The 27,689-nt window shown below is 41.5% G+C and overlaps 1 protein-coding gene across 1 annotated transcript in view; it reads left to right on the top strand.

The window, feature by feature from the left end:
- Window positions 1–27,689, top strand: part of plppr2a (phospholipid phosphatase related 2a) — a gene marked incomplete at both ends in the record, with an annotated part of 66,495 nt that overhangs the window by 19,951 nt on the left and 18,855 nt on the right. The window contains one exon of the mRNA XM_079252714.1: window positions 17,606–17,794. Within this exon, the coding sequence (XP_079108840.1) occupies window positions 17,606–17,794 (189 nt within the window). The remainder of the gene's footprint in view (window positions 1–17,605; window positions 17,795–27,689) is intronic.

Below are 27,689 nucleotides of genomic sequence, written 5' to 3'. Positions count from 1 at the left end.
CTCAAAACTTATAAACATATTTAGGAACGTATCCTTTTGATTGACAGGTACCCGATGTCCTGCTTCAAGAGGGGCGAATGAAGAACAACCGCGGTTTTTGGTTGTTAACAGTGTGACTTAGCTTTAGCCTGCTTAGCTCTGTTAGCTTGTTAGCTCCTGTTTGCTCCAAGCTAGCTTGGATAGCTCTTAGCTACAGGCAGGTCAGAGTTCGCCAAATGACAATCAACCACGACACGCTCACAGCCCCCCTCGCAGCTCTACCTCTTTGCATATTTTGCATGGACCTTCCATACTTCCTCCGCTGTTCACTGACGTCTCATCAGAACTCATTCAGCTGTTTGGTGGAAGACTTTCTTGTCTCCCTGACCCTTCGTTTCCAGTCTCAGCAGGAGGCTTTTCTGCTATTCAGACTGACAAATACAAGATCAGTAGCAGTCGGAGCGTCTTCATCTCCTGCCTCGAAGCTTTAGTTAATACTGGTTGCCTTTTAGCTCCCAGTTCCATCAAAGCGCTCCGTGGTGGGAAGACATCAATCTTCCTGTGTGGAGGACTATGCAACGTTTGTTTTTAATGTACGCCAGTGAGGAGAAGCACAGAACTGGGACTGGGAGTGTGGTGTGTGGGTGGTGTTGGTGGCTGCGCCGATGCTGGCCAACTGATGGTTGGTAAGAGATTTCTGGTTTTAGAATTAGGGATGCAGACTCCAACTTACTGGAAAACAATGCAGGGTTATTGTTTTCCAGTATTAAACAGTTTTTTTGGCATTGTGTGTGCGTTTGTATGTTTTGTCCTTCCATGTAGCATGACTGAATGCTGCGGATTGTGATGTCTGTAGTCATGTGTGGTGGTGTTTGTAGCAGAATGTACCCTACAAGTCTGACATATGCAGACATGTAGAGCTAACACATGCAGAGCTGCCATTTCCAGAAAAATAAGGGTTCGCAGTGCAATAAATATTCCTATGAATATAAACTCCATTATTATTAAATGTACAAATTAGACTGGTTTTAAAAATGGCTGCATCAGTGTGCTTTCAGATTGATTCTAAGGTCCTTTTAATGGTGTTTAAATGTCTTAGGGGTTTAGGACCTTCTTACTTTTCAGAAATGCCCTTGTGGACCCTGAAGTCCTCTGCAGTTGATTTTTAATAATCCCCAAAACCAGAATCCAAATCTATGATGAGGCATCTTTCTTTCCTATGTAATTACCAGGTGTGTTATTCTCATTTTATTTTATTTCATTTTATTTAGTCATTTTTCATTCATTTTTATTCTGGTTGCTTTTTTCATGTTTTAGCTACGAGGTTGGGCTCATTTTTAAATGCGTAAAGCACTTTGTGCTGCTTTTACTGTATAATAAGTAGTTTATAAAACAGTTGTATTTGATGATATTACTGTAAATGTCTATGGCATCGTTTTAGACTGAATTATTTACATTTTAACAGGTTGTACAAAACAGGAAAATGAATGAAGTGAAAAAAGGCAGCTTGAAGCACCACGTTTCCGCTGCCCGGCTGCCCGGCTGCCCGGCTGCCGCTTCTGAGACCTGTTAGGTAACATAATGGGAAATCTGTGATACGTTTACAACATCATACTTGTCTTCTGCCTCCTGGTGGATAATTTCGCGCCATAATAATTCTGACATATGTCACAATAATAAACAACACATAGATTTTTTATTATTATTATTTATTTAGATACTTTTTTTTTTTAAAAAGGCCAAATAAAGAATTATCTGCAAATTATTTCTTGGGTAATACTTTAAAGTGGAACTATTCTGTGCATTTCAGGCTAATTTATTTTTATTTCTGAGCCCAGAAGGGCTGGGATTGATCGAGTTATTATCACAAATGGCTTTATTTACTTCAGACCGACCCTCTCCGTAGGCTGTCAGATCAACCTGCGGGCAAAACGAGTGGATTGAGACTCTTCCGCATTAAGCCCCGCCTCCCGCCACTGCACTACATCGGGAGCGCGCACCTCACCTGCTTTCACCGTCATTGTAACATCTCATAAACAGAAGGATTAGGCTAATTTGAACTCAATGAAAAAAAAAAAAAAAAAAAAAAAAACTAAATGCAATGTCAACACATAGCATACAGCCCTACATGTTGGAACCTGAATCAGAGCCTGAAAACAAAGTGGGAAACAGCAACCCACAGCAACGAATGCAGCAGGATGTCTCTCTTTGGTAAACTCACCAGCCATCGTTGGAAATAACTTTATCCCACGTTTTCCACCCGCCTGATGTATTTGTACATGTCCTTGTTAACCAGTAGAAGGTAACCAATCACTGAACCTTATCCCCCGGGACGTCACAAGGATTTCCAAGTAGAAAAAACTCTCTAAAGCGACGCGTTTTTCGTTGCCATGGAAACCGAACGGAGAGCGTGCTGGAACTCAAAGTCAAACATGCATTTAGGTGATTAAAACAGTGCCGTTCACATGTCTGATGAGGATTCAACACTGTCACACTGTAGAAAGCTCAGAAAACTCCAAATACCACAATAGGACCCCTTTAAAGATTTATAGGGTCATGTCAAATCATTTTTAATCCACACCAAGATTCTGTTTGTTTTTTTCTCTATTCTGTTATATGTTTAGTTCCATTTTTTTGTTTCACCTGTACTTGAAAAGTCTTTTATTATGTGTCCTCACCTGCCTCCAGACTATAGATAAAAACACACGGTTGCCTCTCGGTTTTATTTGTACGGATAACCACTATGATGAACATAAATAATCATCTGTACAGATGCACTAATCATGTTCAGATGATTAGTTTGAAATTATTTGACACACATAAGTTCAGATAAATGATTTTAGTGTCTTAACTGACCAACAGAAGATATAAAGAGTTTTATGGTACCAACACATTCAGCAACACCAGTCAGGACAGAGTCGTGTTCATGTTTGACTTCCTTTTAACTCTTTAACTGCCGGCTCTCTTCTGATGTCTGTAATTAATCTTCTTAAACGTGTGGAAGGAAACCCACAGGAGTCATTTGTACCTATTTGTTTGGGCATGACATACCAGATATTGTTACTGTTTTGAGTGTTGACCACTTAGCTATTATTACTGGTGTCACCGTGTTCAGTTTCAACATCCAGCTTCGCTCGACATTTGGTGCGTTTAGCCGTGCAACACTTTCTTTCTGTGCCACATTCCCAGCGCTGTTCAGGCTTTTAAAACTGTTGTTTGTGGTATGAGACAAATTCATTTAACAAAACTAAAACCAGTTGTGTGCACTGGTAAAGCACCCAGAACAACCTGAAGGAATAAAAACCGAGCTGTGAATCTTCCTCTTCTGCTCTTTACATTTCTTTCTCCTCTTTTTATTTATCTTCTTCCAACTTTTAATCATCTTCCACTCATTTCCCTTCTTTCCCCCGTAATCCTCCTCATTTTCAGCCCTGCTTTCTCTTCCTTCATCGTTTCTCCATCCCTTCTCTGGGCTTTGTCCTCCTGCAGGACTCCTGACGTGGAAGCAAGGTGCAGTGTAGCATGTGTTTCAAACAGGCATCTTAATGGACAGCCTGTGTTTGATGGTGGACCCCTGTGCTTTGTCATTCTGCTCTAAATCCTCTGCCCGTAAAACATAAAACTGCTCTTTCAGGCAACACGGCTTTAACATCAGACAGGGAAATGAGCAGACCACCAGAGGAAAGAGAAGATGGGTAAACAGGCAGACCCTCGGCAGGGCTCTGCTTCTCACCCACCGGGCGTCTCCCGTGGAAAGGTGTAAAAATGTCCCATTCTGGGGTAAATAAGTGTGGTTGCTTTGGTTATCCAACCTGAGGTGTTTTACAGCAACAGGCAGGAAGAGGGCAGTGTGCTTCCAGGAGACACCGCAGCAGCAAAGGATGATGTCACGTTTTCTCAACCTCCTTTCATCTTTATTACAAAGATGTTGTAAGTGCTTAACGTGAGTCATGGTCTTAAATGGCAAGTTCAACAATTTAACATGAAAAGAGCTCATTAATCAATCAGGCTGAGGATTCAGTTACAAACAGGGTGTGTGTTTGAAACAGATGGGAGGTGTAGGAAATACCTGAGTTGATTCATCTCTACCTTTTTCATTTAGCATGTTCTTGCATGCTAATAGCAACGATGGGCTACAGCTTTCTGCTACCCTGAGTTGGAAAGAGTGTTAAAGAAAAGGAAGGAATGAATAAACATAACAATGATTCGGAGAATTTCCTGCATTTTCTTCCCTCATTAACTCAGACTGGAACTCTGACTGTCCAGCAGAAAGCTGCAACTTCCAGTAACATCTTTAATACACTGGTCTGACTTTAATTCATATTCACAATTCATCTTTTGATTAGCTGTAGCGATAGCAACATTTTGTCTGGAAACACCTAGCTATGTATGAAAAAAGATCATAATTTTAAACTAACTTGTGACTCGTATCAATGTATTTTAGTGGAACGTCTCTATTATGTTGAAGTGGTTCAACAAACATAAATGGTCAAAAAGCTAAGACGATGTGAGAGGCTGACAAAGTCTAAAGTTCACACACTAGATACCTCTAAATGTTGAGTTTTCTGATAGAGTATTAATAAGGATAAATGTTTCAGAGCAGCATTAGAGGAATTAATCATCTCAGTTCACCAGCATCTTGAATCTGCTGCTTCAGACAAGCTGCTACCAAGTAGATAAAAGCCAAGAAGCCTTTTACTTTGATGCGTAGATGAGTGAAAGCAGTCGGGATTAAATTCCTGCATCGCTTCTACTCCTCTAAGTACAAACTTTGTTGTTTTGGCATCTTTGCTTCTCTATCATGGAGTAGGTTGTTAGTAGTCTCTTCATCTCAAAATGGCCGGGTCTTCCTGGTCAATGTCGACTTCTTGCTTAATGCAAGCTATAGAGGCTTTTACTAAATTACCCACAAAAACAGCAGATCACTGCATCCTGGTATGATTTCATTCAGCTTCCATTGATCCCGATGAAAAGGTGGAAACACATTTTTCTCAATGTCTTTGTGAAATCTGTGACTTGCTTTCACTTTTCAAAGACTTTAGAGGAAACCGTAAAGTAACCTTGATCAGTTTCAGGGTTTGAATGACTGGAACGCCCAAAATGACACAAGCATAAGACCTTTTCAGGGATGTTGGCCTACGATGAGCTCGGCTGACCACCACTGCATGCTGCAGACGGCAGCTGCGAGGTAAAGTAAATACAAGCCATACATTTATTATTTATCTGGTAAACTCTGCATTTGAAAACCACCTCGAAACTTCATTTGTAAGATCTGAACTTGATTGCGGTTTAAAAAAGCTGAACCAGTGAAAGAAATTGACAGGAAATGATGGAGGTTACTGGTTTGAGGAGGAAACCTGACAAATATTTACTGTGTGCTGAAGGAGCATCTTTACAGGACTGAATAGGGGGCATGCTGGCTGGTAAATTTCACACACAAAGTAAGGAAAAAAGCACCCGGTGGAGTAGTTCTTTGTTATTTCTCAGCAGCTTAGTCTGATATTGAATCTAATTTGGTTACGTTTCAGGTTGGGTGACTGAAATCTAAAGAACCGATACTTATTAAAAATTCAACTATTTCTATATTTAACAATCGGCCTCAGTAGATGTGGAAGAACCACATTACATTCCACATTACCTAATCCCAGACTGAAAACACACCATTTTCCACTTTGCTTTAACTTTCCTTTATTAATTTTACTCACAATGGTCCTTCTTCTCTTACATGTGTGGGCGAGTTGGGCTGACTTGTTGGCTAGCAACCTTTAAGCTGCTCTTTGCAGGGATGGCAGTGGCTCAGGTGGTAGAGCCAACTGTCTTGTGATGGTCGGCGGTTCGAGTCCTACTCCCCTACACTGCGGCAGCCCCGAGGAGGACACGATTGTTCTCTGAGGGCCCAAGCCGGGTTGTATGCAGAGGATTGCATCAGGAAGGGCATCCGGTGTAAAAGTGTCCCAATTCCCCAGTGCGATGATTGGTTGTGGCGACATCTTCAGAGGGACAAGCTGAAAGGGAAACAACAACAACTTCAAGCTGCTCTGTGTTTGTGATATTAAAAAAAACAGGTTGAAAACTGAAACCAGCCTGACTCCCTTAATGCTTCTCACACACTCCTATGGGATGGATTTCCAATTTTCAACCAACAAGGTTGTCCAGCTTCCTCCCACCGTCCAAAGACATGCATGTTAGGTTAGTTGGTTACTCTAAATTGACCATGGGAGTGAATTTGACCATGAATGGTTGTTTGTCTGTTTGTGTTGGCCCTGCGATGGACTGACAACCCGTCCAGGGTTTACTTCGCCTCTCGCCCAAAGGCTGCTGGGATAGGCTCCAGCTCCCCTGCGACCATTTCAGAAAATGAATGAAAAAGTTGTCCTGGTGATGCTAGCATGACCAGGACATCCAAGCTGGACCCTGGTGTGTTTAATGGGATGGAGACCTGGACTGAAGGTAGTCCACCCCCAAATTCTGGTGTAAGTTCTTGATAAATCTTCCTCTGTGAGGCTAGTGTTGCCATCTGAGAGGATTTAGTCCAACACCGTGGAGTTATGGGATTGAACTGATTGTGTAGTTTTATTTTCATATCTCTGCATTGAGATTTTCTCCAGTGATGACAAACCTTGATTTTGAACCACCACAATGCTTCCACCAGAACATGTTACTCCACTGGGGCAGCTATCAGTACAGTGTTCTCCATGTTTTCTCCACACGTTGATCCTACGATCCCAAACTTCTGCTATAACAAGGTTGCTAACCATGCTGCTCACCGTGTGGTTTTCTTCACCTCCAAGAAGCTCACAACAGTAGCAGGATTAACTGTTTGGTGTTAGCTGAGAAGATCTGACAAGTTGTTCATGGGAACAACCCACATCATCAACTCCGCTGCTCATCCCACAAATGGATTACTTTACAAATCTGGATCCACCAACAGAAAACAAACTTTCCAACAGAATAACATTTGTTGCCAAGATAAAGACTATTTTTATTGTTATAACAAATAAATAATTCACCAAACACAAATTTCATTACTTTTAATGTATCGTTTAAACCCATGAGCCAGACAGAGTAGCTTCATTACAGGCAATGCTGCAACTGCTCTGCTTCTGCTTAATAATTAAAATGCACAACCTTGTGGATAATCAGGATAAATCCACTAATAAAGACAGGAGCCACTGTGCTCTTTAGTTCTCCTTGAAATCAGTAAAGCTAATTACGGTATGCTATTGAGTGTGATCCATCTAACTTTCAAACGAACAGAAAAACGTCTCAAATGAAAATACGATGGTTTCCCCCTCTCTTAAGCAGAAATTCACAACTTTGGGATATTCAGTTGCAGCATTTACATCATTAATATGGAATGATTTTTTTCTTAATTGATAAATACCTTAGTGTGACTGCATTTTGCTGGAGATACACTGAGATAACTGCACTCATGTACTTAGCTGGTAATGTTCTCTGGACTTGTTCCCTTAATACTTCCCATCTCTCTGTGCCACAATTTCAGGCACGTCAGAGTGAAAGCTGCTGCCTCGCAGCAGTCACTGTGAATCTGTCAGGTTAAGTTCAGAAGTCCAGACATTAAATATTCAGTCGTTCAAGACGTGTATCAATTAATAAGGGAATAATGAAAAATGGCAGGAGTGAAGGCAAAAGGGCAGCTTGCAGAGACGGGATAATGACTATGGACGGGACAAAAGAAGAGGGGGAGTCTGCATCTCCCGAGTGATTCTTTGAAAAAGAGACACACTGATATTTCTGTTGTCACACACAAAGAGACATCAGTAAGAACAGGACATTCGTAGGAAAAAAGGCACGGAGCTCATCCTGTTGCTTTGTCAGAAATGTGATGGTGCTCAGAGGGTGAGTGGCTGCTGAACACTGTGGCTTTTCAGAAGATCATTTGTAACATTTAACATATTTATAGACCACTTATACTTATGAAAGAAAAAATCAAAAGAAACTCCACTCACAGCAGTTCTGGTTAGACCTGAAGCCCACCACGCTCAGCTCATACAGTGGATTGATTATTACGTTTGAGACATTCACGTCCTCCTCAACAATCAGCATTAAACATAGTTTAAAGCCATTAATGTGGTCTGCAGTGTCCTTAAACCATGGTTGTTGGCACCAGAATATCCATTTCTGAACACACAACACGTCCAATCTTGAAGCAGCAGGAGACCACACCAGGTTCCCTCCTGTCAGTAAGAACAGGAAACTGAGGCTACAATTCACACAGACTCACCAGAACTGGACAATAGAAGATGGTCTGATGAGTCTCCATTTCAGCTACACATTCACATGGTAGGATGAGAATCTGTTGGAAATGACTAAAGAACATGGATCCATACAGGCTGATTGTGGTGTTATGGTGTGAGGGACATTTTTGTTGGGCCCCTTGGTACCATTGTGCCATGGTTTGACCACAACAGCTACGTGCCTGAGCTTTGTTGCTGACCATTGTAGTCCAGTGGCCTTCACATTCACCAGAGAACATGGATGTGCAGCTGCCAAATCTGCAGCAAGTGTTGGACACAGACTATTAAAACTGATAAATGTAAATAAAAACAGGCAGAAAAAATACAGTCTGTTCATAAAACACAGGTATAATACAAAAAAGTAAAGAGAACAATCAATGAGCCGCTGTGCTAGCAACCCATAATAGCAACAATAGAACCTATATGAGCAAAGTTACTACTTGCAAATCAACATTTTAAAAAGAACCAGAAGAACAAAAACTTGAATGTGTTTGTCCTGATGAAAAGTCTGACTGGAGGGGATGATAACGGTACTCTAAGCCGATAGATGTGTTCCTGATCTGCTGGATAAATGAATCCTCTCAGAAATCTCACTAGCTACTTTGGCCTGACTACGCAGTCTATGTCTGTCTGCTTCTATTAGGCTTCCATCAAGCAACAATACAAAACATTGAAGCCGCAAGCGGCAATGAAGGCCCTCGCACCTCTGGCACCACTCAGCCTGTTGCCACTGCCTCCCCTGGCGACCTCTCAGACACTGCAGCCAGCCTGCACATCTGGTCACTTAGGCTTTAAAAGGGTCACTTTCTGTCACCAGGGGTGGGGCTAACTTATAATCCAATTATTGACATCCATCTGTGTGAAGGATATTACTGGCATCATATCTACCAAATTTTTTGCAGGTATGTTCTTATTTGTAGGAGTTACATCATTTTTTCTTTTCACTGCATCACTTTGAGGACAACTTTTAGGCACCGCCTCACCTAAACGATATTCCCTATTAGAAGAAATAACACAACTTTTAATCACACATGACGCCTGAGCATCCTGACCAATTTGGGTGACAGCTGGATAAATTCCTTCGGAGTTCTTCAAAATGACCAAAATGACCCCAAAAATGGCACCATTTTCAAAATGATCTAATAAACAGATTCAATGTAACTTCTACTTAAGTGAAGTTGTTGAAATTGTAAAAGTTTCAGTTTCCCTCAAGAACCAAGCTTTGTTGGATGGTCCTCAAATCAAAGCTTGTTGTTTTCAGATATTTATGGGAGTTCAACCAACTCAGTGCAGCAGTTTTAACACTGGTCCAAACAGGAAAGGGACTGGACTTCCTGAAACTAATTAACATGTCTTACATGCTGGAGAAAGGTCTTATCACACCAAGATATCAAGTAAAAGGCTGTAGGTCTGTGGGATAGGAGTGGGGTGGTATCCATGTTGAGATGAGATGAGATGGATTAATTGAGGTGAGATGAGAAGAGAGTATTTAAATTTATTAGAATTGAGATGAGATTAACTGAATTGAATTGAATTGAATTGAATTGAATTGAATTGAATTGAATTGAACTGCGATGAGATGAGATGAGATGAGATGAGATGAGATGAGATTAATTGGATTGACTTGGGATGAGATGAATTGAGATAAAATGAGATGAAATGAGAATAGATTAATTGAATTTATTTTAATTGAGATTAAATTAATTAAACTGAAATGAATTGAGATGAGATGAGATGAACTGAGATGAGATGAGATAAGAAGACATTAATTAAATTGATTTGAATTGAGATGAGATGACAATAATTGAATTGAATTGAATTGAACTGAATTCAATTAAGTTGAATTGAGATGAGATGAGATAAAATGAGATGAGATGTGATGAACTAAACTGAATTGAGATGAGATGAGATAAATATTTGCTGTTTACAAAACCTTTCTCCTAAATAAATATTATAAAATAAGAACATTACAATGGCTGAAATACATAAATAGCTAACACAATGTTAATAAAAATAAAACATAACAAATGTTAAATAAATAAATGGATTTCATTTAATGCTTTAAAATAGTTTCTCTGATTTTTTTCCTTTCCATGAAGACAACAATAAGAATCATTTATGTATTTTCCTTTTTTTTATTTTTTTTTTATCAACCAAATAGTTGAGATCTCATATCAATAAATGATGAAAACTTGAAACATTAAGCAAACACTTACTTATGGCATGATATACTTAAACTAGGTGACAGCATTAGATCAGACAGACTTACTTCCACAAGTTTTCATTATTAGTTGTATAAAGCAGGACAACAGAAATGCAGGTTATTAAAACGTTAAAGGTCCAACATGTTAAAGGTGACAAATTCAAAACAACCAAACAAATCATTTTCACCCCATGTCAGACTTCATCAAATTTAATGACATTTCTGCTTTTTATGTCACATCCAGCCAGCGTATACCTCCATGTCACAGAGGAACAGATGTTGAAGAATAAATATTTATTTATTCAAACCTCATTATATAAATCCAGATTGGTTTCTCATTGAAGGAAGTAGCTTGATATTTCATGTGTCGATTGACATTTTCGTTCTATTCATCATAAAGTGGACATGAAAAGCAGATCAGCTCCTTTCTTATCTCTGACTGACTCTTCATGAGGCCTCGGTGAAAAATTAATTTCCTGAATGACTTGTTCAGGAACCGAGCTTGTTGGAAATAACCTGGTACCTGAAATAATCTTGTCAGAATTATGCCAGCACATAATGAGATGCAGCGCCATGACGCCCAGATAATCTGACAGGCATGAAGTGTATTTTTAAAAGGGGTGATATGAGGGAGGGTCTCGCGGGGAGATGATGACATCCTAAGAGGCTTGAAAACAGAAGACACTCCTCACTCTTCATCCACTTTCACACATTGTGTCTGTGTGACAAACCTGAGCTGTCGTAATGTGACCTTTTATCTCGACAAGCTGTAGATTTTATTATTTCTTTTCAGTCTTTTGTCATTGATCTGCTCTTCCATCTCTGCAGTGAAGTAGGTCAGAGAAGGGGGTGTTCTTAACGCTGAGATCTGTCTGTGCTGCTGCCCTTTTTAGAGCACGGTCAAGAGAGAAAGATTCTGTAAAGAGAAATGCGCAACAGAGCAAGGAGAGGAGCGTGATGGCGTGCAAACGGGGAAGGTGGTGCGGAGAGCTGCCAGAGTGTGAATAAGCTGCTGTCACCCTCGTCATGGGGAACAACAAAGCAAACAACTGGCTGATGTGAACAATCAGTTCTGCTGGGGTTTGTAAAAAACGGATTTAAGTTACTCATCAGTGTGTGGCATCACCGTAGATCAGCAGCCAGTCTGGCACCAAAAATGATGCCACTTTCATGCTCTCTGAACCTCTTTTTCATGAAGGCTGTATTTAATCTTCGTCTCACATGCAAGATGAGACGTGAGATTACTAGAAAATCAAGATATGTGTTACTAGCTGCGTTTCAATAACAGTTTTTCGCAAATTGAAAGCGATATTTGTGAAATTTTGACAAACGACAATTGTTTCCTTTGTTTGGTCTGGATGACGAGACTTTTGGAGATAGCACTTATGCAAGGTAGCCGTGTAGCGTTTTTTTCAGGATTTCTATATCGGTGGAGGATTTACTACAGCTTTTTTTGAAACCCTTGTCCTTTATTTTCTTTTCTAATTCATTGTAAAACTCCACATTTTGCTGTTTTCTCCATTCTGTGCCATCTTTACTGGAAATGAACTGGTCACATGATGCCTTACATCACATCCTTAAGTGTTTCTATAACGTTTTTGCTATACTTTTCTTTTGAAACGTGTTAAAAAAAAAAGACCTCATGAGAGTGTAAAACCTTTTCAGCAACCTTTTCGGTTGCAGGCGCTTCCATTACTGTATTTTCATTCCATTATTTAGGTTTTCTATAATTCTATGGATAATGGAAACACAGATACTCTGTCAGAGCAAATCCTCCTGGAATACATTCAAAATCTGTTGTTTATCTCCTAACACAGGGGTGCCCAGCTCCGGTCTTCGAGGGCCACAATCTTGCAGGTTTTCCATGTGTCCCTGTTCCCACACACCTGGCTCAAACTAATCAGTCACTCTGCAAAATATCATTGGCTGTTGGATACATTTCGTGGAAGTCAGGCATGTTGGAACAGCAATACCTCAAAACCCTACAGGACAGCGGCTCTCAAGGACCGACTTTGGGCACCCCTGTTCTAAAAGAAAACCATATTACCCTCAATTGGAGGATAGCCTGGGTCTTCCATTTGGAACATGAATAGAATACATCACCAGAGAGACCTCCCAGAAGCCTCCGATCCAGATGCCTGGGCCACCTTATCTGGCTGCTCTTGATTTGGATGAGCAGTAGTTCTACTCTGAGCCGCTTCTGAATGAGCAGGTTTCTCACCCTATCCAAGCAAGAATCCGGTCCCCCTCACTGTGCCTGTTTGCAGTCACAATCTCATCACTACCCACAGCCCCTGACTATGATGAGGGTAAGAACATAAATTGACCGTTAATTTGAGAGCTTTACCTTTTGGCTCAGCTCGTTCTTCGCCATGACAGACTGCTACAGAGTCAACGTCACTGCAGATGCCACACCGCCTCGCCTATTGATCTCCTGATTCATCCTACCTTTACTTGTCAACAAGACCATTAGATACTTAAACTCTTCCACTTGTATAAGGACTTTGTATAAGGACTCCAACCTTTTCTATTTGAGGACCATAGTTTTGTATTTGGAGGCGCTGATTCTCATCCCAACCCCTACATGGGCCTTATTTTGATGGAGGGGTTCATGTGTCCCAGTGATTTTAGGAGCTATGCTGTCAGAGGCTTCATACCCCTGGTATGGTTACCAAATGCAAATGGGTCTCTAAGTGGAGGGACCAGATAAATTGTCACTCAAAAGACTCCTATAGTGAGAAGAATTCAACTTTATTTGTTTAGCGCCACTTCACAACAGTGTTGTCACAGGGCACTTTACATACACCAATCAACATACACATCATTTCAAGCCAATTCATACATATCCTATAACAGAAACCAACTGATTGCATCGAGGCATGACATCGATCCAATCCCCCATCCTGAGCATGCATGCGGCGACAGTGGGAAGGAAAAAACTCCACTTTAACAGGAAGAAAACCTCCGACAGAACGCGGCTCAGGGAGGGCAGCCATCTGCCTCGACTGGTTGGGGTGGAGACGACAGGAAAAACAGATCAACATGTACAACTGCACTTATTCAGGAAGACCTGCGGAAAAAAGGAGAAATAAGTTAGAAACAGCAATATTGGCACCTTGCTCTATTTCTCTAATATATTAATGTATATTTATACATTAATATATTAGAGAAATAGAGCAAGGTACTTCTCAGTGCATCAGGTAACATCCTCATTGCTACATAAGTAATGGTTGGCTAGACTACCCATAACTAGAAGAGTGAAGAGCATAACCTGGACAGTGGGGTCCCTTACATGCAGACTACACCTCAGGAGATGCTCATGTCCTAACTATAAGAATCATGGAAAAGGAAGGTTTTCAGTTCGATCTTAAAGGTGTGGAGGGAGTCTGCCTCCCGAACCCACGGTGGGAGCTGGTTCCATAAGAGAGGAGTTTGATAGCTAAAGGCTCTTTCTCCCATAGTACTCCAGTACAAGAAGCATTGGTTTGGAATTTCCCTTATCTGGGAACACCCTTTTGAGGCAGGCCTATGCCGATTGGCCTGTTCTAACTTCACTCCAAAAGGGTGACATGGGCCACCCTCTTGTGGATTCACCACCTTTAGTATAGGACAGGGGTGCCCAAGTCCTGTCCTCAAGATCTACCATCCAGCAACCTTTAGATGCAACCCCTTTCCGGCACAGCTGAGTCAAATAGCTGAATTCCTCTTCTGCATGTCATTCAGCTCTGCAGAGGCCTGCTGACGAGCCACTTATTTGATTCAGGTGTGTTGGAGAGGGTTGCATCTAAAAACCGCAGGATGGTAGATCTCCAGGACTGGACTTGGGCACCCCTGGTATAGGCCATACAGGTTGGTTGCAGTCTGAGTTGGTGGCCAAAAGCGGAGACTCTACAGTCCAAAGCTAGCTCTAGGGACCCCCCCTTGAACTGTATTTAGTTAAACAGGAAAATTATGAAAGAGATGGTGACTGTAGGTAACCTCTATGTTACTCGATTGTGCAAATACTAAGGTCAAAGGTTAAAGAAATGTGAGCGTGTAGAAGCTGCAGACGATATTAAATGCTTTCATGAACATTTCCATGTTGACGTGGTGGGAGGCATGCTTAACTAAACACATTAAAGTGTCACCATCAATAAGTGGCGTTTCGTCAGTTGAGTGTGAGAGTGATTCAGAGCCAGTCACAATATGCTGGGCAAATGCAGGGGAGGAGCACGGCTCTGTCAAACAGGAAAACAAAGAAACACTTCGAGTCACGCACAGAAAACACCTCATCCTGCCCAAAGCAAGGCCACTGAAGAGCTTCTACAAAGCGTGAACACCCCACTATCTCTCTTGCGCATAAATTTAAAAAATGCTCATATTGCGATTAGAGTTTGTGATCTGGAAGATAATGATAATGACAGAATTTTTCTTTCTAAAGACTGATTTGTGTGAGCATATTTTGAGGCAAAAATACTAAAAATATTGTAAACCAGGCTCCTCAGTCATCTCTTCACCATGACAACCACATATTGCAAAGCACATCTCTCTCAAGGGGAGGCACACATGAAGGATGGTTTGGGTTTGATACAAATAGAAAAACAGTCATTTTAAGTAAAACCCTCACTGTTACTAAATAAATCTGTTCCTTTGTGTATTTTTTCATGTGTTGATGTTTCTGTCTTGTGTCAACTGAGAGGTTCTGCACATGCATGACGCTATGTGCTGGCTTTAAGTGTGCATATGAGTGGTATAATGTGGTTGCAGCCTCACCAGCTGTAAGGGTGCAACTCAATTTCATTCAAGATGAACAGTCTCAAATTTTCCATAAGATAAAATTGGTTTGTGAATGCTGAGCAGTGTTATGAGACCTTAGCATTACAGCTGCAGTAATGACATTCCCTGTAGTTAACATTTCACCATATGCTCTGCAGAGACCCAGAAACCAGGTAAGGACCAGCAGTTTAACAGGATGAAAGCTGAGTTTGATCATCCTGCTTAAACACTGAATCAAGTAGATGCTGCATGTTTCGCAAAGCAGCTTTATGAGGTTAAATCTTTTAAAGATTTAAATTAATTTTCTGTAAACACATAAAATATACATTATCTATTTCCAGGAAGCAGGAAAATGCTTTATTATTTTTCCTCTAGCATCAGTAACATTTGTTTTGTTGTTGTCATTTTTAGTGTTGCAGGCCCAACAACCCAAATAGTGCAAATTACAAATGGCCGACCTTGTTAAATGGCACAAAGATGGCTTGGTGGCTTTCTACCAGAAATGCCTTCTTACAAAACATGCTTAATTTTATGAAAGTCTTTTTTTTTTTTTTTTAGCCACGCCGCATTTTTCTTTTAAACTTTTCCAAGGTTACTCAGAATCTGTACTTAAAATTCCACTTCAGCTGCTTTTAATCCCTCAAAACTCTTTTTTGTTCTTCATGCTAGCCGCTAGCTTCAAGTAGCATCCTAGCAGCTAGCCTCAACTAACTCCCACTTAACTCTTCATTCTTTATTGCAAAAAAGAAATTTAAAGAGCACATTTTATACATAAGACAACCTAAGTTGCTATACATAACTGAAGCAGTAAACAGAATATAGTGAGTTAAACATCAACGGAAAAAACCATCACAGTTGTGAGAAAAACATCTATCGATGCTCCTCACGTTACCAGGGATCAGGTTGCAGCCGTCAGAGCAGGGAAGTTCAGTCCATCACCAGGGACGCATCCAGACCTGATGCCTGAGCAACCTCATCTGGCAGCGGCTCTACTCTGAGCCCCTCTCGGATGACTGAGCTACTCAACTTGTCGCTAAGCGAGAAGCCAGACGGTGGAGGAAAATCTTCTCAGTTGCTTGTGTTGGCGATCTCTTGGTTCTCTTGGTCACTTCTCATGGTTTGAGACCATAGATGAGGGTTGGAATATAGACGGGCCGGTAAAGCAAGAGCTCGGTTTGTCGGCTCAGCTCCTTGACCACGACGGGCCGATGACGAGTCCACATCACTGCTAACGCTGCTCATATATTCAAAAAGACAAACAACGCCATATTTCAATTATAATCAACAGCAAATAAGAGTTTTAAGACAAGATGATTGGGGGGTTGATGGGTATATAACGCTGAAAACTGGGTGTTTGTCTTGGGTACTGAGGTGGGTTCTGACCTGCATCTGGCTGGGGGGACCTGTGCAGGTGTTGGGTGGGGGCTCTGCCTTGGGGAAGTGGGTTGCTGTGGGGGTTCTGGGGACCTGCAGCTTGTGCTTCAAATACGTGGTCAAATCTGTGGCAGCCTGTGCTTCGAATACGTGCTTCAAGGATCCCGGGGACCGCTTCGTCTGCCTCTGATCTTTGCAGGGGATCGGTCACTTTGTGCAGTCGCTGTTCATTCCTGATTTACCAAGCTGCTGATGCAGTCGCCGTGCCGTCCGGTGGGTTAATATTCACCAACAACTGCAATTCTGTTGACATATTTCCTTTGTGTTGCTGATGTTTTTGTTGTTGCGATATTAGCTGACAAAATGTTTAAAGTATTAAACTAAACTAAAATCAACAGTTTGCAAAGACTTCATGTCCGTTTCCGCCTGCTGATGAGTATTTTCAGGAACATTTCAGCAGAGGCATCATGTCATGGTTAAAACCACGTGTCTGCAGAAAGACACTTCCCTCCCTGCTGCACATGCTTTTGCCACACATATTAATGCATTCTGCACACACATACACACACGGTATCTACAAATACACCCACAGCTCAACTGTAGTAGATTTCATGAGTGCCAGCAGCATAAAGGCTGCTCCCCCTTCCTCTCCCTCCCTCCCGCCTCCCTTCCATTCTGTCCATCTCACTCCATTGCTCTCTTGTTTTCTCGCTTACTCTCTTTGAAATGCTCTGCTTTTGCTTCTTGTGCTGCTGAGAAACCCCTTTTTTCATTCTGCCTCTTGTTCCCCTAGTTTCCTCCCTTGAAGAAAAAAGCTTCTTCATCCTCTCTTCTCTTTCTCTTCATCTTGAATGCAAACACCGAACCTGTCCCTCTGCCTCTCTCCGGGTCGTGTTTCCTATGCATCTGCCTGAGACTGAGGGGAACAGGGACTTGCCTCTCTCCTCTTCCTCTCCCGATCTCCTCTGCCTCCACCTCCTCCGCTTCACATCTCATCCTCCTGCTTCCTAACAGAGAGATAATGTTCTATTTCCAGCTGGTGATCATGGCTGGGACGGTGCTGCTGGCTTACTACTTCGAGTACACGGACACCTTCCCCGTTCACGTCCAGGGCTTCTTCTGCTACGACAAGACTTTCTCTAAGCCCTATCCGGGTCCGGATGACTCCAGCAAGATCCCCCCAGTGCTCATCTACTCACTCGTTACAGCCATCCCCACCCTCACGGTGAGTTATTTTTGCATGTGTGTGTGTGTGTGTGTGTGTGTGAGTGTGAACATAAAGATACGCTGAGGAAGTTGTGAAAGTTTAGGGGGTGTGTTTGAACTGTAAACATGTAACTTTCTACAGTTCTACTATTAGTGATTCTGGTATCCATAGAGATCAGATCGGCTACTGCATGCATTCTTGAGAGGTGAGTGTGTGTGCATGCGTGTGTGTGTGTGAGTCTACTGAGATAGGAGTCATCCCAGACCACACAGAGATGTAATGGGAACAGGCAGACCGGTCATTAGAGAGGAACTAACGTTAGAGAAGGAGTGCAGAGGTTGGAGTGGAGATGGAGTGATAGTGACAGGGAACAGATGCTGCCTGGAAAGAAAAACCGGACTCCATAGCTGAGAAGAAGCAACGGGGAGCAAAAAAAGAAAACAGCAAAGTTGAAAAAAGTCCTCGTGTTGTTTCTGTTTTCTTTGCTTCGTTCTGTTTATATATGAGTACACATGCATGTGTGTGTAGTTTACATTCCCGCCGTTGCAAAAACAACACAGAATACAGGCAGAAGCAGCCACAATACAAAGCAGACAAATAACCCGACTACACACTCCTCTGCTCACTGCAACACACACGCAGCGGTGGAAGGTCAGGAGAAAGGCTGCAAAGTGGCACCGTTGGTCTCACAGGTGCAATCTTCTGTAGAAGGTTTCCTAATGAAGATTGTTTACAACGACCCAGAGGAGACCAGATGATGTGCACGGGCTCATTAAATATTGGTATTAAGTGATAAAATATAATAATACTTTAATAACTGCAGTAAGGCTCGATTCTCCGCTCAGAAAGCTGAAAGCTTGTAGTCAGCATGAAAAGCAGGAGAAAATAAAATCTGCCTTCAATGAGACAAAAATGTTCTCCTTTTGTTCCGTTTACTGACTGATTAATATGGTTTCATTCTCTGTTTCGCTTCCCAGTCACCATGAGAACGTTAAGTAAAAGTTAGAGACTGGGTTATGTTTCATCATAACACTAAAGCAGCGTGGTGGATGAATATAGTTTTATATGTTCACCTGGTGCATGACGCCCTGCAGAAACAGATCTACTGAGTTCTTACAAACTGTCAAATTATAAGTTATATAAACAATATATATTTAATCAGTAACATATTTTTAGTACAAATATCATTAGTTTAGACATTTTTGTTGTTTGTATACTTATTATTATTATTATTATTATTATTATTATTATTATTATTATTATTATTATTATTGTGATCATTATTACTATTATTATAAAGCTCCATTACCAAAACATTTATGTAAGGGGACATCGATATTAATGCTGAGTATGGTTCTTACGACAACGGTTTTATAATGATATGATGCGTTGTGGCTGTTTATCATAAATGTGACTAACTGTTGTCATTTTGTTGTGATGAATGGAAACATGGAGATGTGGATCTAAGATGCAGAATGTAGAGGAAATACTGAGACTTATCTTTAATAATAGCATGAAATGCAAGCAAACACACAATGAACCAGCAGGTAGCATCTGAAGCTGAGAGGCATGAACACACAGAAAACATGACAAGACACAGGTGTGATGGATGAGCGAGCTAAACTCAGGTGATCCGGTGGACAGGAAACACAAGGAAAACTACAAAATAAGATGTGAAACCCGAGCTAAGACCAAACCACCGCACCATAACACACTTATTGGGGAGGGATTAGAAAAAGTTTTGCTCTTTGGTTTTATTTTCCTTTTATTTTTAAGTCTTTATGTTCAAGTAAAATAAATCAAATCAGCATGTAAGGCTCTGCAAAACTGTAAGAGGTATGTTTGTTAGTGTGTTCATTATGTAGTAATGTCACAGTTAAAGTAAACCATTGTTTAGGAAACTTGACCAAGAAGACATAAAGTGTGTTTCCATCACCCCCAGAACTGCACAAAACCTCTTGAACACCACTAAAAGGTTTTTACGCTCTCATGCAGGGCTTCTTTCAGACGTTTTAATAAAAGTATATTGCAAAATTGTAAAGAAAATACTTTTTTACAGTTCCGCATCCCAGACGTAATGTAGGGGGTCACATGACAGCGGCGTTTTCTTTACAGTTCGTTTTTGTGGAAAAAAAAAGTCGGTCAATGACGAGGACTCTGGTTCTGGAGTGAAAAATATTACAAAGTTTATTGAACAGAAAATAAGAAAGAACAGAATAATACAAATCGCAATTTGGAGAGACAGTCCAGAGGTCCGACGGGGTGGAAGTCTGGACTAAAAAGCCTTTTAAGGCCTCACCTACAGTACCTCAGTTATACGTCACAATCTATGTTATTCTAAACTAAGGATGATCTGTTATCCTACAGAAAAGGTCAACCTGACCACTGACTTCCTATAGGCTCCCTGGTATCTGACCTCCTAGCTGTAAAACTCCTCTAAAGAAAAGAGTGTCCTACCTAATCAGATCCCAGATGTCTGAATGCAGACATCTCAGAGTCTCCACACATTATCTGTACCTGTAAGGAGGATAAGCAGACAAATCCCAGTCCTGCCCATAGAAGAAATAAATGAAAATCTAAGTCAGAACATAAAACTTTCACAACATTGTTGCAAAGTAAAAGCCATATTTCTAAGATTTTGACAAGCTATATTTGATATTTTGAGGCGATACTATTATCAGCGAAGAGGCTGCAGATCTCATAAGATTTTATCTGAGGAGATTTTATGAGAACTGCAGCTTTTGGCAGCCATGCAGCGTCGTTGTTTCATGGTTTTCCACTGACTACAGAGGATTTGTGGCGGCTTTTGTCCCCGTCCTTTACCTTCTAATTCACTGGAAAACTGCATTTTGCTGCTTGCTATCAGAGACAGCAGTTTATATTTCCTCTTTAATCATCCATTCATCCATTCAGCGCCATTAATCCATTCCTATTTTTAAACCACTAAGCCCAGTTCAGGGACACAAGGAAGCTGGAGCCTATCCCAGCAATCACTGGGTGAGAGACAGATAGACCATGGACAGGTCACCAGTCCATCACAGGACCACAGAGAGACTAGTTTAGAGTAACCAGTTCACTCCACATGCACGCCCTTCCCCCAGCTGAGGACCAAACCAGCGACCTTTTTCCTGTGAGACCACAGCGCTAACCACTACGCCACCATGCAGCCCAATACCACACCAGTTTTACCTGAAATTAACTGGTCATGTGACCTCCTAGGTCACATCCAAATGCAAAAGGTGTTTCGGTTCCACTGCAGCGATACACACCAGTTTCCCAGTTTTTGTTGTAATATTTAGTTTTTGTGCAGTTCTAGGGTTGCTGGAAGTGCAGCTATTGTTCACCAGTGCAGGAGGGGACCGTAGAGTATAGCATGGTAAAGCAGTAGTAGGAGAGTTCTTACTGACAACACACCAATTCTACAAGTTGAATCTGACACAAACAGCAGCAGAAAGGAGGCTGATGGAGTCCGACGCCGGTGAAAGGACACACACATCAAAAATACAAACAGACGGAGGTTTGCCAACTCTGCCAACATGCCTGATGGCCAGTTGTCAGCTCGGCGTATCACACCCCTGAAGGTGAAGCCAGACTCTCCTCATTCTGTTTCCAACCAAGCCCACGTACTTTCAGTCACCTAAACCTGACAGCAGAAAAGCAAAGAGATGTTTACAGTCTACATTTTACTGTCCATGTCCTGATCCTGATTTGAAGTGACACAACGTTGTTTCTGCCAGTTTCATGCAAAACATTGCTAAAAGCAAACACACGCTGAGTGTGTTACAAGTTCAGTCTTGAAATTGCAACTTTTCAGCCTTTCCGTGAAGCTGCTTCGTCCACTGTGAGTCAGCTTCCTCTCTCTGGAGTGACTCTACATCTGCTGAATGAAAACTGAACGCTACTGGGGAAAAGTGAGGATTTTAGCAACACGGTTTACAGATTTAGTTAAGCTGTTAAATTTAGTTGGCAACAAAAGTTCAAATCTGCCAAATCTATTGTTTTTTCCATGCCTCACTGCCAGTGCCTTAAGTGGGGCGGCATGCAGCAGTACGCGGTACCGGCACTTTTAACTTCTATCCCTCTGTGTACCGGGACTTTTTTCCAGCGCGGTGTACACCGGGATTTTTTTTTTTGTTTTTGACCCTTTCATGCAGAGTGGCCCTGTAGTGGGCACCTATTTACAAGCTTTTTTTCTTGCATATTCATGAATGAGGAGGGTATTTTTGCAAATAAATCAGTTTATGTATTTACTTTTCAGTGTTATTTTTAATGTCCAGCAATGAGGCCTGAAGTTCATAAAAGTGTCTCCATGGCACTTTGAATTATGCAAATGTGGATTTGATTTAGAACTTGCTGTTTTCGTTTTTTGTTTCTGTGCTATAAAATAATAATCTATAGATCAATTTATAGATCTACATGTAAGTATCAGCCATGTTTTTGTCCCATATTTGCACAACAAACTGACAGCTAGTCATTAAGGGAGTTCCACCACTTATTTTGTTCCACTTAAAGCACTGCTTACTGCTAAAAAGGAAACACTTTCTTTGTTCTGCTGACATATCTGTGGCTCTCCAGACAATACTGAACTGTGCCCACCAACCCAAGACAAGTAGACCTTTAAGTGTGCCAAGAACTGAGGCGAAATCTGTTCAAGATGTTGAAGTGGGTCAGAGCACATCCCATGCAGCCGTTAGTCCTGCATGACCTGTGCTGACACTGGTCACGGCCTGCAACAGCAGCAGACTAACTCTCTGTGAATGTACCAGGCTGATGAAGCGTGTTGCCATTTGCTGCTGATTCTGGACCAGCTTCATATCTTTTGTTCAGTCCAGCAGGGAAATTTGAGCCTCATTTTTGGGAATAAAGTGGCTGCACAAAAATAGACCTGCGACCTTTTTATATGGGCTTAGCTAAGAGGTTTGGATTTATCCGAGTGTATTTGCTGCTAAGCAACAGGATTATTTGCAGCATTGTATTCGGATAATTTGACCATCTTATGAAAAGGCAAAGAGACGTACGGAAAGAGCATTATACCGTTGCTGCTGCAGACACTAATTACAGATTCGGATGTGGATTTGTTTGGTTGAATTTACCTAATAAATATGGAGCTGTGATTGGAAATAACCCACATATAGGCTCACCTACAAGCCCGGCAGAAGACACAGCAGAGCTCAGAGAACTCCAACCAGCTCTAAATTAAAACCATCAATCACCTTCTCAAAGCTTCACGACTTGGACACTGACATCGTTAAAAGGGTAACCATTATTGTCCCATTTTTTTGTTTATTTAAGGGAATAATTGTACAACTTAGACTACATCCAATCACTGTTCATCTAAAATAAAAAAGTGTGAAAAGAAAATAGAAACCTTATTTTCAGATTGTCAGGAACAGTTTTTTAAGCAGTACAACATAAATTCTGCCTTTCTTGTTCGATATTGTTCTGTTATCTGACATCATTATGGAGAAACACGTGTAGTTTAGTCTGTCAGGACCTCATTAATAGTCGTGTTCCCATCTCCCCTAGAGTTGCACAAAACTTAAATATCACATTTTGAAAAAAAAAACCTCTCAAATATGAGAAAAATATGAAAAAAGTTTTCATGACATGGTTTTTCATGTCGATACTGCAAAGGGGGGTGGGGGGGGGGGGGGGGGGGGGGGGGGGGTTCCCTCCTGGCTGGTTCGCCCAAACCGTATGCAACTCGTGTAAATTCTTCAGGTCGTGAATTTACATAAGAACAAGTAGATAATGAGGTGTTGAAGCCCTTGGGGGGGGGGGGGGGGGGGGGGGGGGTACAGCACTATGAGAACATTCGTAAGCCTGTAATTCTCCTGTGAATGACTTGTGCGTACAGAAATCATCCTTTATGATCCCTGAAACTGTACGGCAGACTTTCGTCAGTTAATTAGTAAACCAAACAAGTACGTTTTTATCATCCGAACGCTTCGATTCATTCTGCTGGAGTCGCATCCAGTTTTATCTGGTGGAAACTGCTGCATCTGCAGTGTTTCCACTTTAACACGCTCGAGTTTGGTTCATTTTACGCTCGTCTTGAACTTTTGCCTGATGGAGCATGTAAGCCAGTTAATCTGAGAGCAAATTTACCTTAGCTAGCAGAGATCTGTGGCGACTGTGTGTAAACATGTGTTCAGTCTCTGAATCCTTCCTCCACTTTGTTCCCGTCTTTCTGTTTGTGTTGCAAGTTCATTCTGCAGAAACTCCCTCCTTCCTCACTCCACTCCATCATGTTGAACTTTTTACCTTCATGTTCTATTCACGTCCTTTTATTCCCCTTTTTTTTTTTTTTTTTTAGCCATTTAGGGTTTTCTGTCTTTAGTCTTGTTTTGTTTCTCTGTTTCTGCGTTTCCTCTACTTTAAAGACGCATTACGTAACTTTTTGGCCCCTAAAAGTCCACATCCTAGACTTGTTCGATGACACAGTGGCATCTATGATGTGCATTTTACCAGCAGCATCCCGATGCTGAGAAATTGAACTGCAACCTTTACATCCGTGACGTTACGCTTCACAGTATAATAAGGAACTGACTGTTTTAAACACTCAACATTGCTGATTCAGCAAAGAAATGCAAGAAGATTAAAAGAGAGAAAGAGACAAAACAAGAGTCATCGTCAGTTTACTGGCTGGAGAGAGCTAACAGGTCCGGTAGGATGCAGGACGGATGCTGAATTAGCCCTCGATGTGGGGCTGTGATGGGAAAATGGCAAAAAGTTCTCTAGTGTGTCTTTTATAACATTCATTCATTCATTTTCCAAACCGCTTAATCCAATGAAGGGTCGCAGGGAAAGTAGAACTAATCCCAGCAGTCTTTGGGTGAAAGGCAGGGTACACCCTGGACAGCTCGCCTGTCCATCGCAGGTCTTTAATAACATCTATCATATATTTTTCCACCACAAATCTTTTTGTATTCTCCAAACTTATCTAAAAACTTCACATTTTTTTCTCTTTTTTCAACTCTTTATGCCCCCTTCTTACTCTCACCACACACATGCTTGTCTCTTTTGTCAATTATCACATGGATCCTGTGAACTTGTCAGTTTTCTCGCCTTGCTCGCTTTGCAGTCTGCAGCACAACCCTGACTGCTAATCATGTACGTGTCAGGACGATGTCAAAATAATGTTCTTATGTCTTCGCTTCCTGTTCTTTATCTCACACAAGGAACCGGATTGGTCTTTGATGTGAATGCCGCCATATTGACGTAGAAGGCTGGGATGAAAACTCATCCTGTTAAAATAAAGTTCTAAATCATCTATAAGGGCTGTCACGGTGGCAGTAGCGATGTGGTGCGGACCCAAATGCAGAGATGAGGGAAACCAGGATGTAGGTCGAAGATAGATTTATTCCAGGACTAGATGAGGGCTGAACTAACAAAATGAACCAACAACCACAAACTGAAACAGAGGGGTATAAATACACTGGAAAACCAAACAAGAAACAGGTGAAACAAATCTAGTAAATGAACCCAGGTGAACTACAACAGAAAATCCATGAGGCTAAACAAGAACCAAGAGAACTAAACAGGAAAAACTACAAAATAAAACAGGAAACCAGAAACTAAGGCTCCGAGGCGTTGTCAGATCCAAATATTAGGAGCATATATATATATATATATATATATATATATATTTATATATATTGGTCTATATTGTTACGTTGATTCAATGATCAATGATCCAATGAATCCAGGTAGAAAATGAATGAAGTTGCTTGTAAGATGTGAATTAGAAAAACATGCAGAGTTGTTTCCAACATCCAGCGTTTTATTTCAATCTGATGAGGGAAATGCCAGTAGCCAAATGTGTGTGTAACCATGACAAAGTCAGACTATTTTGGTTATCATAACCTAGTTGTACAAAATATGTTGTTCTAGACCCTAAACAGGAGTAACATTTGCACTTCTTGCATTTGACGTCGCATTGCATTGTGGGTAAATGCATGAGTCGGCTGAGGCCATTCAAGCATCTGCTTATCAGATTATGTATGCCTCCTGGCCTGGTAGTGTCTCAGGAGAGGCAGGCATGTGTGGCTGGAGAGAGCAGCGTCTGGGTCAGAAGAAAATAGATGAATGGGACAGATTTGTCTCTTAATCTAACTTTCCATCCATTTTCTTCCTAGTATCCAAGATCCAGGAGGGAAATCCAGTCACCCCTCTCTCAGGTTTCCCTCACTAAAAGGGACATTATGTTGTCAGCATAGTCTGGGTCTGCCCTGGGGTCTCTTCTTAGGGTGCATTTGCATCAGGATGGTCCGCTAGACTCGGTCCGACTAGGGACTTGGCTCAGTTGTAGGGGGGGTGTATCCATTTTTTTCAACATGTGGCATTAAAATACACGAACCCCGCTTCGTGCACAACCTGCCCTGCCGCGGAGGAAGTTGCTCGTTAAATATAAAAGAACTAGCTTCATTGCAACAAAAAGCAGACATCGCCGCCCGCATTGATCCCTCCCGGCTTCAGACGAAGCTTCTCATGGAGGATGTAACAAGTTTTAGACTGATAAGAGCAAGTCATGTGGAGAATGGAAAATACAGCTGCATCAAAACACTGGATATGAAATATGAGATTCCTTCATGTACTTATTCCAGATACAATGATGATACATATGATATGATGATAAATAATCGTGATTACAATATTGATGAAAATAATCGTGATTATTATTTTAGTCATAATTCTGCAGCCCTACAAGGAAAACCAGGTATTAATGTGAGGTATTAATTTGATTAATATGAATTAATTCAAAGCATTTACACCCAGCAACACAGGATGTTTACAAGAAGCAACCGTCGGGAATTTTTTAGGGAATGGGAAGTTTTTTATGTCAGTGGTAAACATGAAAAAGGAGAATGAAAACTAAAACTTTCTGGTTTGCAAATCATCTGTAAAATTAGCTGAGATACTAGCTGGAATAATGCTAAGGCTTGCAGTTAGTTATAACAGTTCCGTAATAAATCACGACCGCTTGTCAGGGATGCTCAGATCTGATCCATATGAAGCCTGAAGCTGATTTTACATCACTTCCTCAGTACATGTTATCTTCATCAGAAGTGTCCCATAGTTCTTTCCCCTCAGCCTCGATGACGGTTAGCTGACATTTAACGGCACAATTCCCCATCAGGATGGAGTGTGAGTGCACGCCAACCCCACACAGAAAGCTCACATCCGTGCACAGTTACACAGGCATTATCGATGCCTTACAAGCAAAACTTTGCCTTTCGGTCTCCCCTCTGGTCCTTCTTCTATATTTGTTTCCTTATTTCATGCAATGATTTCTCACGCAGACCTAAACACATCCAATTTCTGGTCTGTGTGCTGCAAATTCGGGTTAATGAGACAGAAGGGAGAGTGGGCTTTGTAATGGGGAAGGGTGGCAGTGGGCATGTGTGCAGGAGTGAACGCTGTAGGTTTAGATACTACACCTCAGGTTTTTGTTTTCATTTTGTGACAGCACAGGAAGAGTAGAGGGGAGAAGAGATCACAGGAACATGTAGTTAAGCGTAGAGAGGATGTTAATGCGTGATAAAAGTTGTGATGCTGAAGGAGATAATGGAGAACATTCATGCCGCTTTCATCGCTGCATATTAAAGAGGCTCTATCTGTTCTATCTGGTGCTGATAACCATACGGGATAATTCAGCGTGCACGGTTTCCAATCCGCATGGGACACAGCAACAACTCTCAATCCGTGATAATAATCCCAGCTAGCGATAGACGGCATCACCAGCAGTCTCTGTGCTCCTTCGCTTACCCCTGTCACCTCAACCACTTTCTCTTTTTCCCTCCCTGTGGTAATGTTGACAGCTGCGCTGCACAGAGGTTATTGCATCAACCTGATTGCCTGTGCAATGAGCAGCGCAGCAGAGATAGACTTTACGCCTTCCTGCTGCATATCT

Source organism: Telmatherina bonti (assembly GCF_933228915.1).
Source record: "Telmatherina bonti genome assembly, chromosome: 14".
NCBI lineage: Eukaryota > Metazoa > Chordata > Actinopteri > Atheriniformes > Telmatherinidae > Telmatherina > Telmatherina bonti.
The sequence above is the reverse complement of the archived record's forward strand: the minus strand, read 5'-3'. Positions and strand labels throughout refer to the sequence as shown.